Consider the following 17501-nt stretch of genomic DNA (forward strand, 5'->3'; position numbering starts at 1 on the left):
GAAAACCTGTGTTAACTGAGGGACCACCCCACCCCCTGGAGAGGAGGTGGTCTGTGCAGACATGTCATTTAGAGCTTTGTTACAGAGGTTTGTGCTCCCTGGCCTGGATTATTATGATTAAGATCCACCTAGCAGATGACTGTCCAATTGTCACCTTCATTAGGGCACCGGATCTGGAAGGGCACATGTGTTGTGCCAATTCTTCGTGGCACCAAATAAATGCTCACTGTTTTGCTGTCTTCTGAAGGCTGTTTTTTGTGTCATTACTGAAAAAATTTTAAGGTTTTATCATTTTTATTGTATAGTAGTCCTACTAAATGATTGTGAGAGAAAAAAGATCATATTCCGAAGTTGCTACTGTTTTAAAATTGGAAGCTGTTTTTTTCTTTGTCACTCAACATAAAGTCATCATACATAACATAACGAAGCAAAGACATCTATATTTCATATTTATTATTAGCTTCAAAATATAAATAATTATCAGCTATTATATCTGCCATATCAGTGCATCTCTCTAAATAATATTCTATTGTGTATTTTTTTGTGGCTCCTACGGATTATTAAACGAATGAGGCTTAGGCTTTGGTGGTCAGACCTTTAGATTCTGTGATCGCTGGTGGAGAGAAGTCAGCTTTGATTACAAACTAAGTGCTGCGCTGCCAGACGGGGGAGGGTCTACATGCTGATATGCATTCTATCAGAATGATTCATGCAAATTATGCACATTATTCCTGCAGGAATTTCCACTGAAACTGCCTGGAGAAATTGCCGGGAATTAGCCATAAAATTCAGTGTGTCGGGAGTGCAAGGTGAAGGCCACCAGGAAACCAAGGACAGTGGGCTAGTAGTTATTCTGCATGTGTGTGTGTGTGTGTCATGGGCATGGTCACCTGTTGGTTTTTCCATTGATGCAAATACACAGTGGAGTGTTCATTAGAGGATTTTCCTTTACTAACGCACCGATGAGATTTTCAGTCACATGTCTGATAATGAGGCTGTGAGATGATGAGGAGCGTAATGTCTGTGAGTGTTACACTTAAACACATCCCCAGCTGCTCATTCATTGTGTCCTGCACCCTATCTTGTTTGTTCCTGTTGTTTGATCTATCTATCTATCTATCTATGTATAGAGAATTATATGTTTGTATGTATGTGTGTGTATATATATATATATATATATATATATATATATATATATATATATATATATACATACATAAATCTTAAAAATATATGAATATGTTTTAATAAATTTTTTTTGTGTATTTTAAAATGTCTATGATGATGTAATGAACAGGGTAGAAGAACAACAAAAAAAATTTTGTTTTACGGCCTATAGAACCTTTATAGTTAATTCCCTAATTCCCATTAGGAACACAAAGCCTTAGATAAACACCATGCGTAGTGTAGAACATTAATGTACACATTAATCGTGGGCCACAATCAGCAGGGGTCTTGCTTTAACTCCATATGTCTGCTCTGTGCCTCATATAGCTGATGCTGAATGCCTGGCCTAGCTCATGGAGCAAGGGAGCAGGGCTGGGTATGTTGCTGACTGACTCCCCTGGTTATGGTGTATATGAGGGTCAGTGAGCTTTTTAGCAGGACTGCAGCCCTTCAGTGTGCATGTTGTGATCGTCCTGAACAGGTGCTGGACTATGATGCTCATAACCCCCATAATTGTACCTTAGAATATACACATTAATATGCATATGCCATTTACAGTGGTATAAATGAAACATTTTATAAATGAGTCATTTGAAATGGCAAGAATCAGGCTGTGATCACACTTTGTCAGTTTTTTCTCTTCGGGAACACATATGGTGATTATGTGACAGTTTCATATAATGAAACTTCAATGCCAAGGTAGTTTTACTTCTTTCTTTTTTTTTACTTTTCAGATACATGGTTGCTTATATCATTGCTGCTTTTAATTAAGTAAATTGAAAACAAATTACCACATTTTCTATGTCATAACCCCTAAACTGTCTCTAATTGGGCTTAACTGAAAACTTGTGTATATTACAAATTGAAAAATTTTACCCTCAAAGCCTAATGAGAGCGTAGTTACTGGTGCTGTTGGTCCATCACCTTTGAAACTAATCTTTCACTAGCAGCACTGTGAATTAGAACCCTGTCTGAGCAAAGCTGTAATCCCAAAACAACTCCAAGAACATCAGATTATTATTTAAAGAAAAGGACAGTTTTGGTAAGGGATTAAGATAATAAAACTGTCCATTAATCTTATTCATCCAGACAATAGACAATACAAATGTAATTCCTGTTTATGAAGAATAGCTCGTAATCACAAGTGACAGATCTAGACTGATTTGATTTCAGTGAAAGATTTGCAGTACTTTCAGTGACGAATTTGGCATAATTACAGCACATAAACATGCATAAAGATCAAGTGATCAAGTCTGTAATCTTTTTTAAGACCAAATGCAAGATGCACATTTATTACCATGACCTAAATTCTAAACAAATTTCAATTGCATCACAATTAAAAAACATTTTTTTTAAGTTAGATAAAAATTTTAATTAATGATAAAAAATATATATATATATATATATATATATATATATATATATATATATATATATATTAGATAAAATCTGCCATAATTACTGTTTGCAAAGGAAAAATGGTGTTTAAGTTTTTACTTAAACTTCAGACTTCTTACCCTTATTCTTCTACAAATTAATCATACCAGTGCATCGGCATGCAGTGCATCCATTGGCAAAATCACATTGACAATTAATTCAAAGAACAACTAACCTTAACACTGAGCATTTCACTCTCTGTTCCTTTTCATTTTAATTTTAATTTTTTTTTATAAATACCCACATTATGCATAGCTCTCCCACAACCAATTGTGAATTACATTGTGTGACACTGGGGTACTGTCGCATTTACAGCATATTTCTTCATGTTGTTGGTATAGGAACAGAGAGATGATTCAATTCCTATGCTTTGAGTCTGATGCTGATATGAAGAGGATGGTACAATAGGGTCCTTTAATGTATACTTTGTTTATCACCCTCAACATACATCACATCTATATTACAAATAGGTGCCCTGGTAGCTCTTGATATGGTAAATTGGATATTTTATGGTTTATGAAAAGCCGCCTTTTTTATCTTTCACTTTTATTCATGACCTCTGAATCTACAATGCAGGCATTGTAAAGACAGGTTAAGCTTTATTAGGTTCATGAATACAAACACTGCTTTGATTTTGTGTCACTGTTAAGGTGGTTATCTCTTCGAGTTGCCCCATCGGTTTGGAGTTTATGTGAGTTTGAGCAGCACAAGCTCTAGAATCTGTGTAATACCACTTCCTTTACGCATCCCACTGCTTTTGATGGATCCCATCCTAATACTTTTGAATTACGCCCTTTGTGAACTAATTGCTGTATTAAATAATGCATCCCAATGCAATCTATAATTAATGAACTGTCATTATTATGTCGCTGCCTGTTAAGGTATGTGAAAAGGCAGTACTAGGTGCACTGGGAAAGTGAACATGGGAGCGAATGATGGAAATCATGTAAATGGGGTCCTGAAAGTAGTTGACTCCACACAGTAATTGCTGACAGTATTTATCCAGGCAAGGCTTTGTGATGGCTGATTACTGCTGGCCCTGATTAGCAACTCCTGCATGTGTCTCCACATCTGTGCTGTGCGGAGAATTATAGAGGACAGAGTCATACCATTAATACCAGTGTTTCCAAATGGCTAATTTACAGAGTTAAAAACAATGGAGACAGTTAAGATGTTTCAAAAACCTCTTCCTATCTTGTCGTTGTGGTCCTGTGGATTAGGGAACTTTTGATGTATTTGTGTGTCTGTGTGTGTTTTGATTGCTTTATAGTATTTTTAATCTTCATTTATATATATATATATATATATATATATATATATATATATATATATATATATATATATATATATATACACACACACACACACACACACACACACACACATACTGTAGTCCGTTGAAATTCCATTGGCAGAGAATGTTTTTTTTTTCTTTCTTTACCGGGCATCTGATTTCATGTGATTTTTGTAATTGGCTAATATGTAAAATTAGAAGGGGCTTGGCTTTTTTAATTATGTATGATTTTGTCTCATTAAACGGTGGCTGAGCGGGGTTGCCAGGTCATCCCTTATAAAACTGAGCGACAATCTGGTTCAAAACTCTTAAATGGCCCTGGCAGTTCTACTTAGTCCTTTTAGTTCGCCTCTCCTTATTCTCTTTTTCTGAAAAGGTATTTCCGCTGACGTAGTTTACAAAGGTTGTGATGTCACGCAGTGATACTGAGAGTCATGTATTGTGTTGGTGCTGTCCCTGGTGCTGAACTATACACGAGCAACATGGAGTGCGAGAAAACCTCTAGTAATTGTTGAAATTATTTGTTTGGAACGGTTCTGTTTGAGACACCCAGAACCTCTTACTTTTTTGGTGAACATATTTGGTTTTCAAAATGTTCATATTTGGTCTCAAATATATCCGCCGTCTTAACCAGACCAATTAAAACTAGCTTTCGATAAAGAAGCGAAGTCAACTGTACTGTTGGTTATCTGATCCATCGGTAACATACATATATAGTCTTCGATGTTAACAATGCTGAGATTTTCTCATCACATTTGTGTTTATTATTATACTAAGTATTATTATAATGAGTAGTGGTAGTAGTAGCAGTTGCAATTGTGTTGTTATAATTATTCCTTATTTATTCTTAATATTTTCGTGTAATTTTCATAAGCTTTCACCTTTCCCTTTTTTTTCTTTACTTTTTTTTGGAAAATAAAGATTTTCTGAATAAGGATTTTTTTGTGTTTCTGTTCTTTAAGTGTTTTGTTGTAGAAATTAAGTTTTAAAGTGAAAACGAAGTTTCTTTTGCACTTGATATCAGCGTCATGTGAAAGGGCATCTTTCCTGTCCGTATTTAATCGTCCCTTTGTGATGGACAGACGAACTAGAAGAATGCAAACTAATGACATTGACACTGATGCTCGTGACTGTTTCCTGTGATTAAAGACACCCAATTACGACAGTGAACAGTGTTGTAATTATGTTCTTTAATCACATCCAGCAGGTTTAATTGCCTTAACGATGTGTTTAATTAAAAAGAATATAGGTATTACAGTCGACAATTTTGATACACTATTGTTTTCAAATTAACATTATTAGACAACGTCACGGATTTTTTTTTTTTTTTTAATGATCACTATCGGGGTGACTAAGCTGTATCCTATAGTATTAACATACATTCTCCTTTAACCGTAGGGCAGTGTAGTTCATAAAGTCTGACTTTTTTTTTCCAAGGGCATTTCTATGTAAGCGATGATAAAATTTAAAACACTAATTTAAAGAGAAAAATACGTTGATTCTAATTCGTTGAGTTAAAAGTAACTAAATTATTGTTGCCAGATGCCGAACATTATAATTTCACAAATTACGTGTCATCAGTAAAATATTTTTCCTTGCGATTTATTGATCGTAATCTCTTGAACCAACATAAGCCATGAATCACTTTACTACCAGAGGCATCACAACATACAACCAGGCGTAAAACGTTGGATCAAAATATTTTAATAAAGCTTTCCAATACATCAACACATACAAATGGCCCTCTGTGGTCATATTGATAATAATATATCTACATTGCTTCCCGCCTCGACCTGACAACAAGTTGAAACCACCACGTCTCAAGCCAAACTGCATATGTGTTTGTAAAATGCCAAATCGGCGAGATTTACAGCAATGATGACAATGCATAAACAGACCAGGCATGCAGACCCACTTGATTTCATCCACTTATAGAAATGAAAAATGCAAAACAACTTTTTAAGATTCCACCAAAATAACTATATATTATATTACAATTTTTTCAATGAAAAATCTCAACTAAGCTTTCGAAATAACACGTAGACTACTTTGGAATAAAGTCCGATACGCCGCTCCTTCCATCAGCTGCTTTGTAAAACACAGATGTCACTTGAAAGCAAACATTTACATAACATAAATTCAAAGTAGTAAGAATACGCATTATTGCAAGTTAAAAACCTTAAAACGTTTGGCATCATAAACAAGGTAAAACATGGTTGCATGTTGTCAGGTCAGTGATACACGTCATTCTGAAGGGTCCACGTTAATTAACTGTTCATTCTTCATCATCATCATTATCATCATCAGGCATAGACTTTGTTTGGTTTTCATCCCACTCCTACAGCACTTAATGTATAGGCTATACCGTATGTACACAATCAATGTTTCTTGGAATGAAGTTGTAAGAAAAGTTTTAGCATTCTTCTATAGCGACTTCATTGCAAGACTGCTGGCAGACATCAGTCTCGAATTTTCAGAGTCAAATGTTGCGCATGTGCTTCTACCAGTGTCGGCTGCAGAGTTTAAGGCTTGTCAGTGCATTGCTTACAGAGGCTGGAGGTGACACTGTTGAAAAGGGCACATTTGTCTGGACAGGAGGACGCTCCAACTCCTGCAGGGAACGGGTACCCAGCCGGCTGCTCGTATGCGCTCAACCCCGGTGTGAGAGCTGTGGTCGCGGGCAGCGAGGCGGCAGAGATAGCCTGGCCTTGGTTGAGATACGCAACCAGCCGTCTCATCTCCTCCAGCGCCTGTGCCTGCATGAGGATGTAATTTTTGGCTAAGAGCAAGGTGGCAATTTTGGAGAGTTTCCGTACAGACGGACTGTGCGCGTAAGGGATGACCGCGCGCAGCTCATCGAGCGCATCGTTCAGGTCGTGCATTCTCCGTCTCTCCCGGGCGTTGATGTTTAGTCTCAGGACTTTTTGCTCTTTGTTTTTCTTACCTCCCTCTGACTTTGCACCGGGCACCGTCGTTCTCCCGTCCGTCATGAGCATCATCTCGCATCGGCCGTCGCTGTCATCGTCTGGGCTCTGTTCGCCGCCACTGCTCTCCGCAGCCGAAGTCCTGTTTGTGCTTTCGCCGTATTTCACACACAAAGACCCGGTGGGCAGACCCAGCGTGCCCGCTCTCCCACCGGGCTGCACTGAGTCTGGGTCGGTCTGCTCAAAACAGCTGAGGGGCGACTGGCTGTCCCGCGAACCGAGATCAATACCCGCAGCCGGTCGGAACGAGTCCATCTTTTTGCTCGAGACTGCGCTGAGAGTTTTGTGAAAAATGTCACCACCCAAGTTTATTCTCCTGTCCATAGTCTCCCGAAAATCGGATGCGATGATGGGGCTTCACTCAGCCGCTGTCCTCTCCTTAAGTTTCTACTTTATGAAGTGGAGTTGATGTTGATGGCCGCTGCGCTTGTCAAGTGAGGCTCCTCCTAAAGTGCTCTACGCTGCGTTTATCGTGTTGAGACGCACTTTGTAGATCTCGGCAGCGATCAGCATCAGCAGCAGAAGGGGGAGTCTTTTACATCATTATCTCAAGTCGGGCTATTAATACGAAGAAGATTCGCCTATCGGGATTAAGCGCGCGCTGCCCAATCAGGTTAACGTTTTAATTAATGGGATTAAAACGGTAACAAACAATCCAAACGGGTTCCTCACAGCTTTACAAAAGCACCCCAGCTCTTTTATTCCTCTGCCCATCTGCGTACACCCAATGGGCAACTGTGTTCAAGCCGCAGTTGTGCTTTGTAGTGCAGAAACATTAAAAATCTATTTATTAAAAAAATAATTTACTTTTTACTATTATTTCTAATCTATTTAGAAACATGGCTTTTCATCTCACTGCTATGCTGATGACACTCATCTCTACCTCTCATTCCATCCTGTTTCCAACATGCTTTACAACTCATTGTTAAAGCTCTTGTTCTGTCTAGGCTGGACTATGCTCTCTTGGCAGGTCTTCCAGCCAGTTCTATCAAACTTTTACAATTAATCCAGAACGAGGCAGCAAGATTAATTTTAATGAGCCAAAAAGACTGCACAACACACATCTGTTTAACAGTTTGCACTGGCTGCCAATAGCTGCTCGCATAAAATTCAAGGCATTAATGTTTGCATACAAAATCATCACTGGCTCTGTACCCCTTTACCTAAATTCATTACTTCAGACTTACTGTATGTCCATAGAAGCTTGCATTCTGCAAGTGTACTTTGTTTTATTGTGCCATCCCAAAGAGGCACAAAAACACTTTCATGTACTCTCAAATTAAATGTTCCCTCCTGGTGGATTGACATGCCCAAATCAATCCGAGCAGCTGAGTCCTTAGCCATCTTCAAGAATTGGCTAAAAATGCATCTCTTCCATCTTTCCAAGGTTCCTTTTAGACTTACACTCTATTCATTTACTTCTAGTTTTCCATTTCTTTCTCTCTCTCTCTCTCTCTCTCTCTCTCTCTCTCTTTCTCTCTCTCTATATATATTTATATATATATAAATATGCATAAAAGGGTTAGTTCACCCCAAAATGAAATTAATTAATTAATTAATTAAGTATTTAAGTATTTAAAAGATAATAATAAATTTAATCCAGCTTGCGTTCACTGTTGTAAACGGAAGCAGCTCCAGGCTGATGACCTATGGAGGTCGGAAGTCAGTCAGAAGTGATTCATGCAGAAGCACAGGGGAGAGATCATAACAAAACAAGGTCACTAATTGGAAGTACAAAACGAGGATTTGTAAAGAAGAATGTCAGAGGATTTCTATATAAGCCAAGAGGAGACTGGTTTTCCTTTGCTAAAGTAAGGAAACTTTGCTTCCTTTGCTCCTGTTAATAAACGTTGGTTTTCACGAGACTCAACCTCATGCATGATTCCCCTGGAACTGCTTCTGTTTTATAACAGTGAGGGCAAGCTAGATTAAAGTAACTATTATGTTTTGAATATGGATATTTTTCTTACAAAAAAAGCATCGATTCACCACAGGAGGCTTTTGTTCACTCCCCTGAGCCATGTGAAACACTTTTTTTTTTTTTTTTTTTTTTATGGATGGGCAATTTTTATTACACTTCTTTTGGACTGATGCACTGCAACACCTGTTGAGTGCCATTAAACAGCTTGAAAGATCAGAGACAATTTTTAAGATAAGTCTGACTGGATTTGTCTGAAAGAATAAAGTCATATAGACATAATGACTTGTGGGTGAGTAATTTATGGTCTAATTTTCATTGTTTGGGTGAACTAACCCTTTAAGCCAACCAAGACTTGATGTAACACTTGCATATCATTGCTCTTTTGTGGATTTTGATTGCTTCCATTGTCCTCATTTGTTGATTTTGATTGCTTCCATTGTCCTCATTTGTAAGTCGCTTTGGATAAAAGCATCTGCTAAATGACTAAATGTAAATGTATTATGAAATAGCCTATGTTCTGTGCTAATGTTGTTTCCAGGTGGATGCTATAGACATCTTTCATATAAGCTGAGGGAGAGACACTGAGTATTTGGTGGGCCAATGCTCAGGTCAAGTGACCTGGTAACAAACTCATGGATCAACTCTATTTTTAGTAACAATTATTAGGCCACATGTCCACCAAAGGCTGGCGTATTTTATTTTATTATTATTATTATTTTTTTTTGGCACCAAGAATTAAAGAATGTTCAACTTTGGATAAAACACTGTGCTCATTACTGTCACTTTTTAGTCAGCTAACCAATCACAATGGGGGTTATTTCAGTGGATGATTCAACAAGTTGTTATTGATTTTTTTGTAACTTTTTTATTTATGTTTTTAATTAAAAAAGTGTCATCTTCAAAGCAGAACTAGCATGAAAAAAAAATCTTAATTTTCTAATAGTTGTTTACTTGTCTAAGTTGTACCTTCGTCTCTAAAAAAGAGCACTGCATTTCTCTGATCTCCAAAACATTCAACTCAAAACTTACCTATGTGGGATCAGCACAAGGGTTTTTAATTAATCCTAAAAATTCACACCTGCAGCAATGGTTTAAAAACTCAGAGAACTTGTGCGAAAAATCTTGTAATTTGCATTTGTGAGTGGAGTGTACATACTAACATATTTCATGTGCAAACTTTTGAGACAATGGTTTTAAAAATAAAGAGGGCACATTTGTGAACTGGAGTCGCCCCCGCGTGGTCATAAAGAATTTTGCACTCACAAGATTTTTTGTACGCAAGTGCTGTCACTTGCTAGTCATTATGCTATTGTATAATAGCTATGGGCGGTGATGTTCGGCTGTTTGTTATCAAAAAGATGTTAAACAGAGGACCATAGCTTTTAAATGTTGTATTTTATATATGCAAATAAATAAAAATAGATAGGCTATGTCTATTTATTTATTTATATTATTATATATTTTAAGAAGCTGCAATACTCTCCATTGAAAAGGTTAGTACCTGCAACTAATTATAAACTGCACCTACACAGGAGATCGCGCTTTAGTAAATGGTTTTTGCAATGACTGTCCTGTGCCACATGGTGTCAGACTGCACACATTAAACACACACTGAGATGTTTATGTTTACGTATGATATTAATTTTACAACTTTGTCTGTGGCACATAAAATATTTGTAAACACCTTATGTTAAGTGTTTTTAACTCACATTTAAAGCATCTGTGTTTCATTTATTGGGTACTTTCAATTGGATGGTGGCTGTCCCGAACCCTTACCCTTTAAAATATTTAATAAATTTTTATATTTTTCTTTTCTTCGTTGTTGTTTTTAAAAGTATCTTTATCATTCTTTAATATATATATATATATATATATATATATATATATATATATATATATATATATATATATATATATATATATATATATATATATATATATATATATACACACACACAGTACAGACCAAAAGTTAGTACACACCCTCTCATTCAAAGAGTTTTCTTTATTTTCATGACTATGAAAATTGTAGATTCACACTGAAGGCATCAAAACTATGAATTAACAAATGTGGAATTATATATTGAATTAAATACATTACAAAAAAGTGTGAAACAACTGAATATATTCTAGGTTCTTCAAAGTAGCCACCTTTTGCTTTGATTACTGCTTTGCACACTCTTGGCATTCTCTAGTCACCAGAAATGGTCTTCCAACAGTCTTGAAGGAGTTCCCCGAGAGATGCTTAGCACTTGTTGGCACTTTTGCCTTCTGTCTGCGCTCCAGCTCACCCCTAAACCATCTCGATTGGGTTCAGGTCCGGTGACTGTGGAGGCCAGGTCATCTGGCGCAGCACCCCATCACTCTCCTTCTTGGTCAAATAGCCCTTGATGCCTTCAGTGTGACTCTACAATTTTCATAGTCACGAAAATAAAGAATGAATGAGAAAGTGTGTCCAAACTTTTGGTCAGTACTATATATATATATATATATATATATATATATATATATATATATATATATATATATATATTATAAAAACTTTATGTAAGAAAATGTGTCCGTATGTTCATGTCACTGTACCGACTGTACCGTGCATGTTTTAATCCATTGGCTGAGACTGATTTTAACTACACCCCTAAATTTATTATCAGGAAATATTTACGTGTCACTCTCTCTCATAGCTACATGGTGAGTAGAAAGACCCCATCGTTTTGAGGTAAACCTGTTTTAAATCTGAACAATCTGTGTGTAACTTTAAACAACTTTTTTTCGATTAGCTGTTTCTGTTCCCTCGTATACTCATGATGTGTACTCGTTTAATCAAATTATTAAATATTCAATATTCATCTCTTAGCAACGGCATAGATGCTTGACTCCACGAATGAATGTGTTTTTTACATTCAATAATCTTTTAAATAAGTAGTTAATTTCTGCTGCTCCTGCAGGTGGCGGAGTTGCTCTATACATTTCGATTTTTTAAACTTAAATCTTGCGCCATGCGTTCTGTTCTTTTCGTTTTCGTTCTTTTAACAAACACTGGTTGCATAGCAACACAATGAACCGAAACATGTTATTTATTTTTTTAGTGAGTAGCAATTTTATCATTTCAAAGTGGTCACTTTACACCAATTACTGCATACTTCTGATACGAAAGCAGCTCGCCTTGCGCTATCGTGCCCGCGCGTGCTGATCTGTCAAGGCTCGCGCGTGAATTGAATAATGATGGCAGAGTTTATGTGACGCATGACCGCTCTGCATTGAGCGTCTAGCTTATTTCAATAATGGTTATGCTGTATGTTATAGTGGATTTAGTGTATAGACATGCGGGATTCTCTCAGCTATAGCTAGGCTATATCATACATCTTCCAGATTTGCCATGTGTGAATAGGTATTTTTTTGTCTCATTTTTTTTTTGTTATTTGCACAAGGAATGTGACGTGGATATTAATATATAAACATCTTGAAATGTTCTGACGCTGTGAGTTACGTAACTGCTGGGACAGCGGTATCATGGTGCCTTGTTCCTAAAAATGTCTTTATTGAGACTTATTTAGCTTTTCTTGAATCCTGGGGAGGTTATTTATTTATTTTTAGTTTATTTATTTCTTTCAGTCAAGCTCCATTTCCTGTTGCTATTAGTGTCTCCCTTACCCTCTTTCACGACTAACCCTAAAGGATGATTTGCTTCACTGTCATGATGTTCCTAAATAAACCATCTAAACTTAACTGTATATGTATTCATATACTTTATGTCTCAACGAAGCAAAATTTGGGTGGATTTGTAATTTGTATGCTTGTTTTGTTTTTTAAGGGATGAGGGGGGGGGGGGGGGGGTTACAATTTTGTAATTTATCTGTTCTGTAATGCAATAATGTATGTATTCTGTTTTTTGGGTTAGCCTATGTTGGAAGTTTTGGTTACCATTGATATAAAAAACAAACAAACAAACAAAAAGTCAACACACCTTCGTTTGTGTTTTCCGACAGAAATAAAGTGGTACGAATTTGGAACGCCGTGAGTTAATAATGACAGAATTTTATTTTGAGTGTACTGTCTCTTTAAGTTTTCCCTCTTTTTTCGTCTTGATTTGGAGACTAACGTATACATTTTTAACCGTTAGGGGTCGACATCTCCTTAGGGATCGTTCAATTGGATTGAAGATTACGGTAAGAAAATCAATTCTAAGCAGGCCATTCCCATATTTTCTTTCAACAGAGCAGATATATTTGTGGAGATTTTGCCACTAATGTCAGTCTATTTATGATTCTCAGGCGACGGTGGGTTCCATCTATGGTTTTCTAGATAATATGTGGTGTAAAAAACAGAGCAACGAAAACAGTTGGGTAAGTGCATGTTTGGCTGACTTATAGATTTGTTTTATATCATTTCAGATACAGAAAACAACAATGTGATCTCAATTTGTTGCTGAAATACAGTGTATTTCCTTCATGCTGTGTTTTATGGTTTTAGAAATACCAGCTATCATTAGCCGCTCAAACACACTCGTTGCACATGTGCAAATGGTTAGTTTTTGGTTATTTACTTTATTTGTTTCCCGTGATGCCGTAAGAGAAGAGAAATTCAGCACCACGTGTGGTGGACAGCGCCTCACCTTCAAGACCTCTGCAGTGTATCGCATTGTTCCTTTTTTGTGGTTTTCCAGATTGCAGTACACATATACTTTCACAATTGCTTAGCACAATATCCAAAACACATAGACCGGAACTATAAGAACTAGCTTTATTTTATTTTTTTTGGGGGGGGGGGGGGGGGGCATTTCAAGCAAATGATCAGGAATAATTTTTCAACCCTGCAGTATTTTTTGGCCTGCTGATGGTGGAAGGCTCCGCTCTTGGCATTCACCGCGTGCCTTAATTGTAAGACATTAAATCAAGGTCCGCTGTGAACACGGAGAGCCAGAGTCTCAAATCACGCAGACCCTGTCTAAAACATACCACAAACCCTCTCCAGCAACCCAAAGCATCTATTATCATGAAATCCTTCGTTTATCCAGTCATTCCCCAGCCTCTGGTTTAGTGTCCCGGAGCGTAGGCTATGACTCTACTACGGCGTATTTCCTATCAAATTAATGTTTTTCAAACCCCATTTCGGCGATGTCCTACTGAAACCATCCCGTTAAGTGTTTAAGCACAGCACGGATCTGCAATAAATCAAAGCGAATGCTCAAAAGGATTACTTAACCGCAGTATGATGAAATATGGACATGAAACGTTGACAGTAAAGGGATAAGGCCTTCGTTATTTTTTGGAGCTGGTTTCAAAATCAGAGCCAGTTTGAGACAAAGAGGGACAAGGGGACAACTGCTTGAAAGGACCTCTGCTCTGTCAAAAAAGCTTCAGGGGCTTCAGGGGCTTCGACCACGTCCATACGTACTCAAACACCTACAAGAAGAAAACACACAAACACAAAATGCACATTAGAAACGTGATAGGGTTCCAGTTAAATATGCAAACAAATACTCAACCCTCGAATGCGTCAAAAAATAATTCAGATAGATTCCAGGTAAACTAATATGCATGTTCGAAAAAAGAAGCATCCAAATGCGTTCTGTATTCCATTCGCAACAAAAAAAAAACAGCCGACAAAACCAACGTAGCCTACTTCCAACAGCTTCTTCTTGGACTGAAGATGGGCTGAATATTCCCAATATCCGTGCTGTTAAACGGTACCGGTCTCTCTCTCCCTCCCTCACTCTCTCTCTCTCTCTCTCTCTCTCTCCGTGCCCAGTCTTTTCCCTACGCTGACTGACTTTAGGATTAATGGCTCTCCAGCCAAACAAATAAGGCATCTGCTTTTAGCAGAAGAGGATTGCATGGGGGTGGTGACGTCACTGGGCAAACAGATGTTTGCTACCATCGTCCTGGCCGTCTCCTTATGTCCTTGAGAGTTAAGGGAGTGCACGTTTGCTCTGACGTAACCGCGCTATTTGTTTCCTTTTAATGATTACTCCTTTAATAGCATCCGCTGCTTTCAAGACGTCTGTCATCATTGCCAATCGATCAGCGTAATAGGCCTAGAACTAGGAGGAAAGAGAATTAGCTATTGAAATTTAAGTTTGCCCTCATCAGCATTTCCTGTGCAGAATTTCCCTTAGGATTTCTGAACGCTGTCTTCGTGTATGTAGACTGTGATAGGACGTTTTTATAACTTCAGTGTTTAGCTGGATAGTTTTGCTGCTATGCATTAGATAAGCGTGTGTTACTCTCTCAGATACACACACGAAGGAAGGCTACAGTTTGCTGCACTATGTCCAATATGTGTAGCGTATGCATTCATTAAAAAAGAAACTGTAATTAATGAGTGTTACACACAATTTCTCAGATCATACTTCTTAAACCTGGTGCAACAAACAGCCTGGGAAAAATCTGAAAGTCGTGTTTGTTTGCGCAGTAATTCGTTCTGTTTACATCAGTGCCAACAGACCTCTCAACAAAAACCTACTACTGTATGCTGTTTTTAATTAGCAAGGATATTGAATTCCAGTGGTTTATGTTCATACAAACGGGTAATAGTGAATAAAAACACACACACAAAAAACATCAATATTTACCTGAAAATTGAAAAACACTGACAATTCAAATACACCATCGCGATATACCAAGATATCAGCCGGCAAAACACCTTTGGTTCATGGGTCTTCAGCGTTAAAACCTATTTCGTGTTTTTATGTTCCAAGTCTCGCAGCTTTCTTTGAATCATTAGCAGCTCAGTGTTTAAATCAGATTTTTGAATATGATGGTCGTATGAATAGATTCGAGAAACAAAGGGAAACCCCATATTTTATCAAAATTGTCTATGCATTGTATTATAATTCGTACCGGTTTCTCATTTCTGGTATTTAACCCACGCGCTTCTGATTTATCAGCGTTTGTGCTCTCATAATGAGCAGTAAAATATGACCTAGTTGACCCAGAGTCCATTAATCTATTGTCTGTGGGAATCAAGCGGGTACAAACAAAGCGAAACCAACACATAACGAGCCCTAGTGCTTTTTACGTGAAAACCAGTTCGCGTTTGCGATAAACGGTGGGTAAGCCAATTGAAGCATTGGTGTGTTTGATTTTGCATGCATTTTTTGCCATGCACTGTAAAAACAATAGCAAGCGCATCGTGGGAAAGCTTCATCCCCGTTAGGTAGGCTACCGCGAATGCCGATCGTAAGCAAACGTTAACAATTACGTGTTGTCTAATACTAGACACGTTCTAATTTAAGCGTTCTGTTTTTGCATTTGTTGTTTTATGTTGTATATACGTTATCCCACATGTATCCCACAATATTCCACACTTACGCGTTCGCTCGCTCCACTTCCTCAGCAGGCGGTCGTTGGTTTTCCATGCATTCATATCCATTCATTTTTGCGAAACTGTCTTCGTATTATAGTGCGCTTTTCACAATTTAACGAAACTTAATTGTATTCCCGGGTTTCTCTGTCGATGTGTAGTTGGATGGCTCCGCTAAGAGACTTGCCCTATCTTGCAGTGAGTAGGGGCTGAAGCCCCTGCAAAGCATGGCTGCGTTATACTCGTTTTTTTTTTTTTTCAAAAGAGGGCAGGTCGCTATGCATTATAATGAGTTAAATCTCTCCCTCTCTTTCTCGATCTCGCTCTCGCACGCGCGCGCGCGCACACACACACACACACACACAGTTGCAAATTTTAAATTGCAATAGACCTCTCAACAAAAACATCAAGCTTTTATATCGTTGAAGACCCGACCCGTGATGTCTAATGTATATATATATATATCACTCATATTACATTTATGAGTGATATTAAATAAAACTCAGTTGTGTTGCCTGAGCGATAATCTCATTTTAGATTAGGCTACTGGTTCACATTGTGCGTTAGTGTTTTGAACGCATTTTGTCCCATTCAGCACGTTTGTCCGTTACGACGCCACTGTTGTCCAAGTTATATGGAGGAATCATTGCTCAGGCTCACTGTTTGTCAGAGTACGTTTCTTGCTTCCCATGAATCATTTGGAAAAACAAATGACATTGTATTTCACAGTACTGGAATCAGTTGAGAAACGATAACTCATAGTTTAAGGCTCATTTGTTTCATAATTTTGAATATATAGGAAACTAAGAAGATTCAATTCACAGCCAATCAGGCTGTAGTACTTTAGCCTATTGCCTGCAGTAACCTTTAAACCCAAATTATAATTATATAATTTCCGCACGTGCAGTTGTTATCATTCCGCACATAGAACAGAATCAGAAATTTTCAGTAAAAAAGTTTTTATTTTCTTTTTTTTAAGCATATATAACTTGAATGAAATGTGGATTATAGGCTATCTTTCTGTTTGAATGTTACAGAAGGATTGTGGATTAATTCATCTAATGTGTCTTAGTACTTTTTTAATAGAAATGCTTTTGGTTCTTCAAAAAAAGCCAGTGAGAAGTGATGCAGCATTAATAATTAATCAAAGTAGCGTAGTTGTCTGTCATGTAAACGGATTTATTTTTATTTTATTTTTATTTTTTTTAGCCATCGACACGTGAAGCTAAGGAACAACACCGAAATACAAAACGGACAAAATGAGAGTAAAGTTTTACTGTCGTTTGTGTTTGTCCGCACTAACGGTTTAAGGTAATGCAATTTACTTTGAGGAGGGGCTACAGAGGTTAGAGGTTTTATCACACTTTTTGTGATCATAACGTTTCTGTCTGCG

The 17501-nt window shown here is 37.5% G+C and overlaps 1 protein-coding gene across 1 annotated transcript; it reads right to left on the reverse strand.

Moving 5' to 3' along the window:
• Nucleotides 1-5586: 5586 nt before the first annotated feature.
• Nucleotides 5587-7423, reverse strand: bhlhe22 (basic helix-loop-helix family, member e22). The gene has a single exon (XM_052595696.1). It carries the CDS (start codon nucleotides 7204-7206, stop codon nucleotides 6421-6423), a length of 786 nt encoding a protein of 261 aa, XP_052451656.1. The 5' UTR covers nucleotides 7207-7423; the 3' UTR covers nucleotides 5587-6420.
• Nucleotides 7424-17501: the final 10078 nt, after the last annotated feature.

The sequence above is a fragment of the Carassius gibelio genome, chromosome B24 (genome assembly GCF_023724105.1).
Source record: "Carassius gibelio isolate Cgi1373 ecotype wild population from Czech Republic chromosome B24, carGib1.2-hapl.c, whole genome shotgun sequence".
Taxonomy (NCBI): domain Eukaryota; kingdom Metazoa; phylum Chordata; class Actinopteri; order Cypriniformes; family Cyprinidae; genus Carassius; species Carassius gibelio.

Coding starts and splice junctions, on each gene's coding strand:
- bhlhe22 (XM_052595696.1), bottom strand. CDS start 7,206: ATGGACAGGAGAATAAACTTGGGTGGTGACATTTTTCACAAAACTCTC.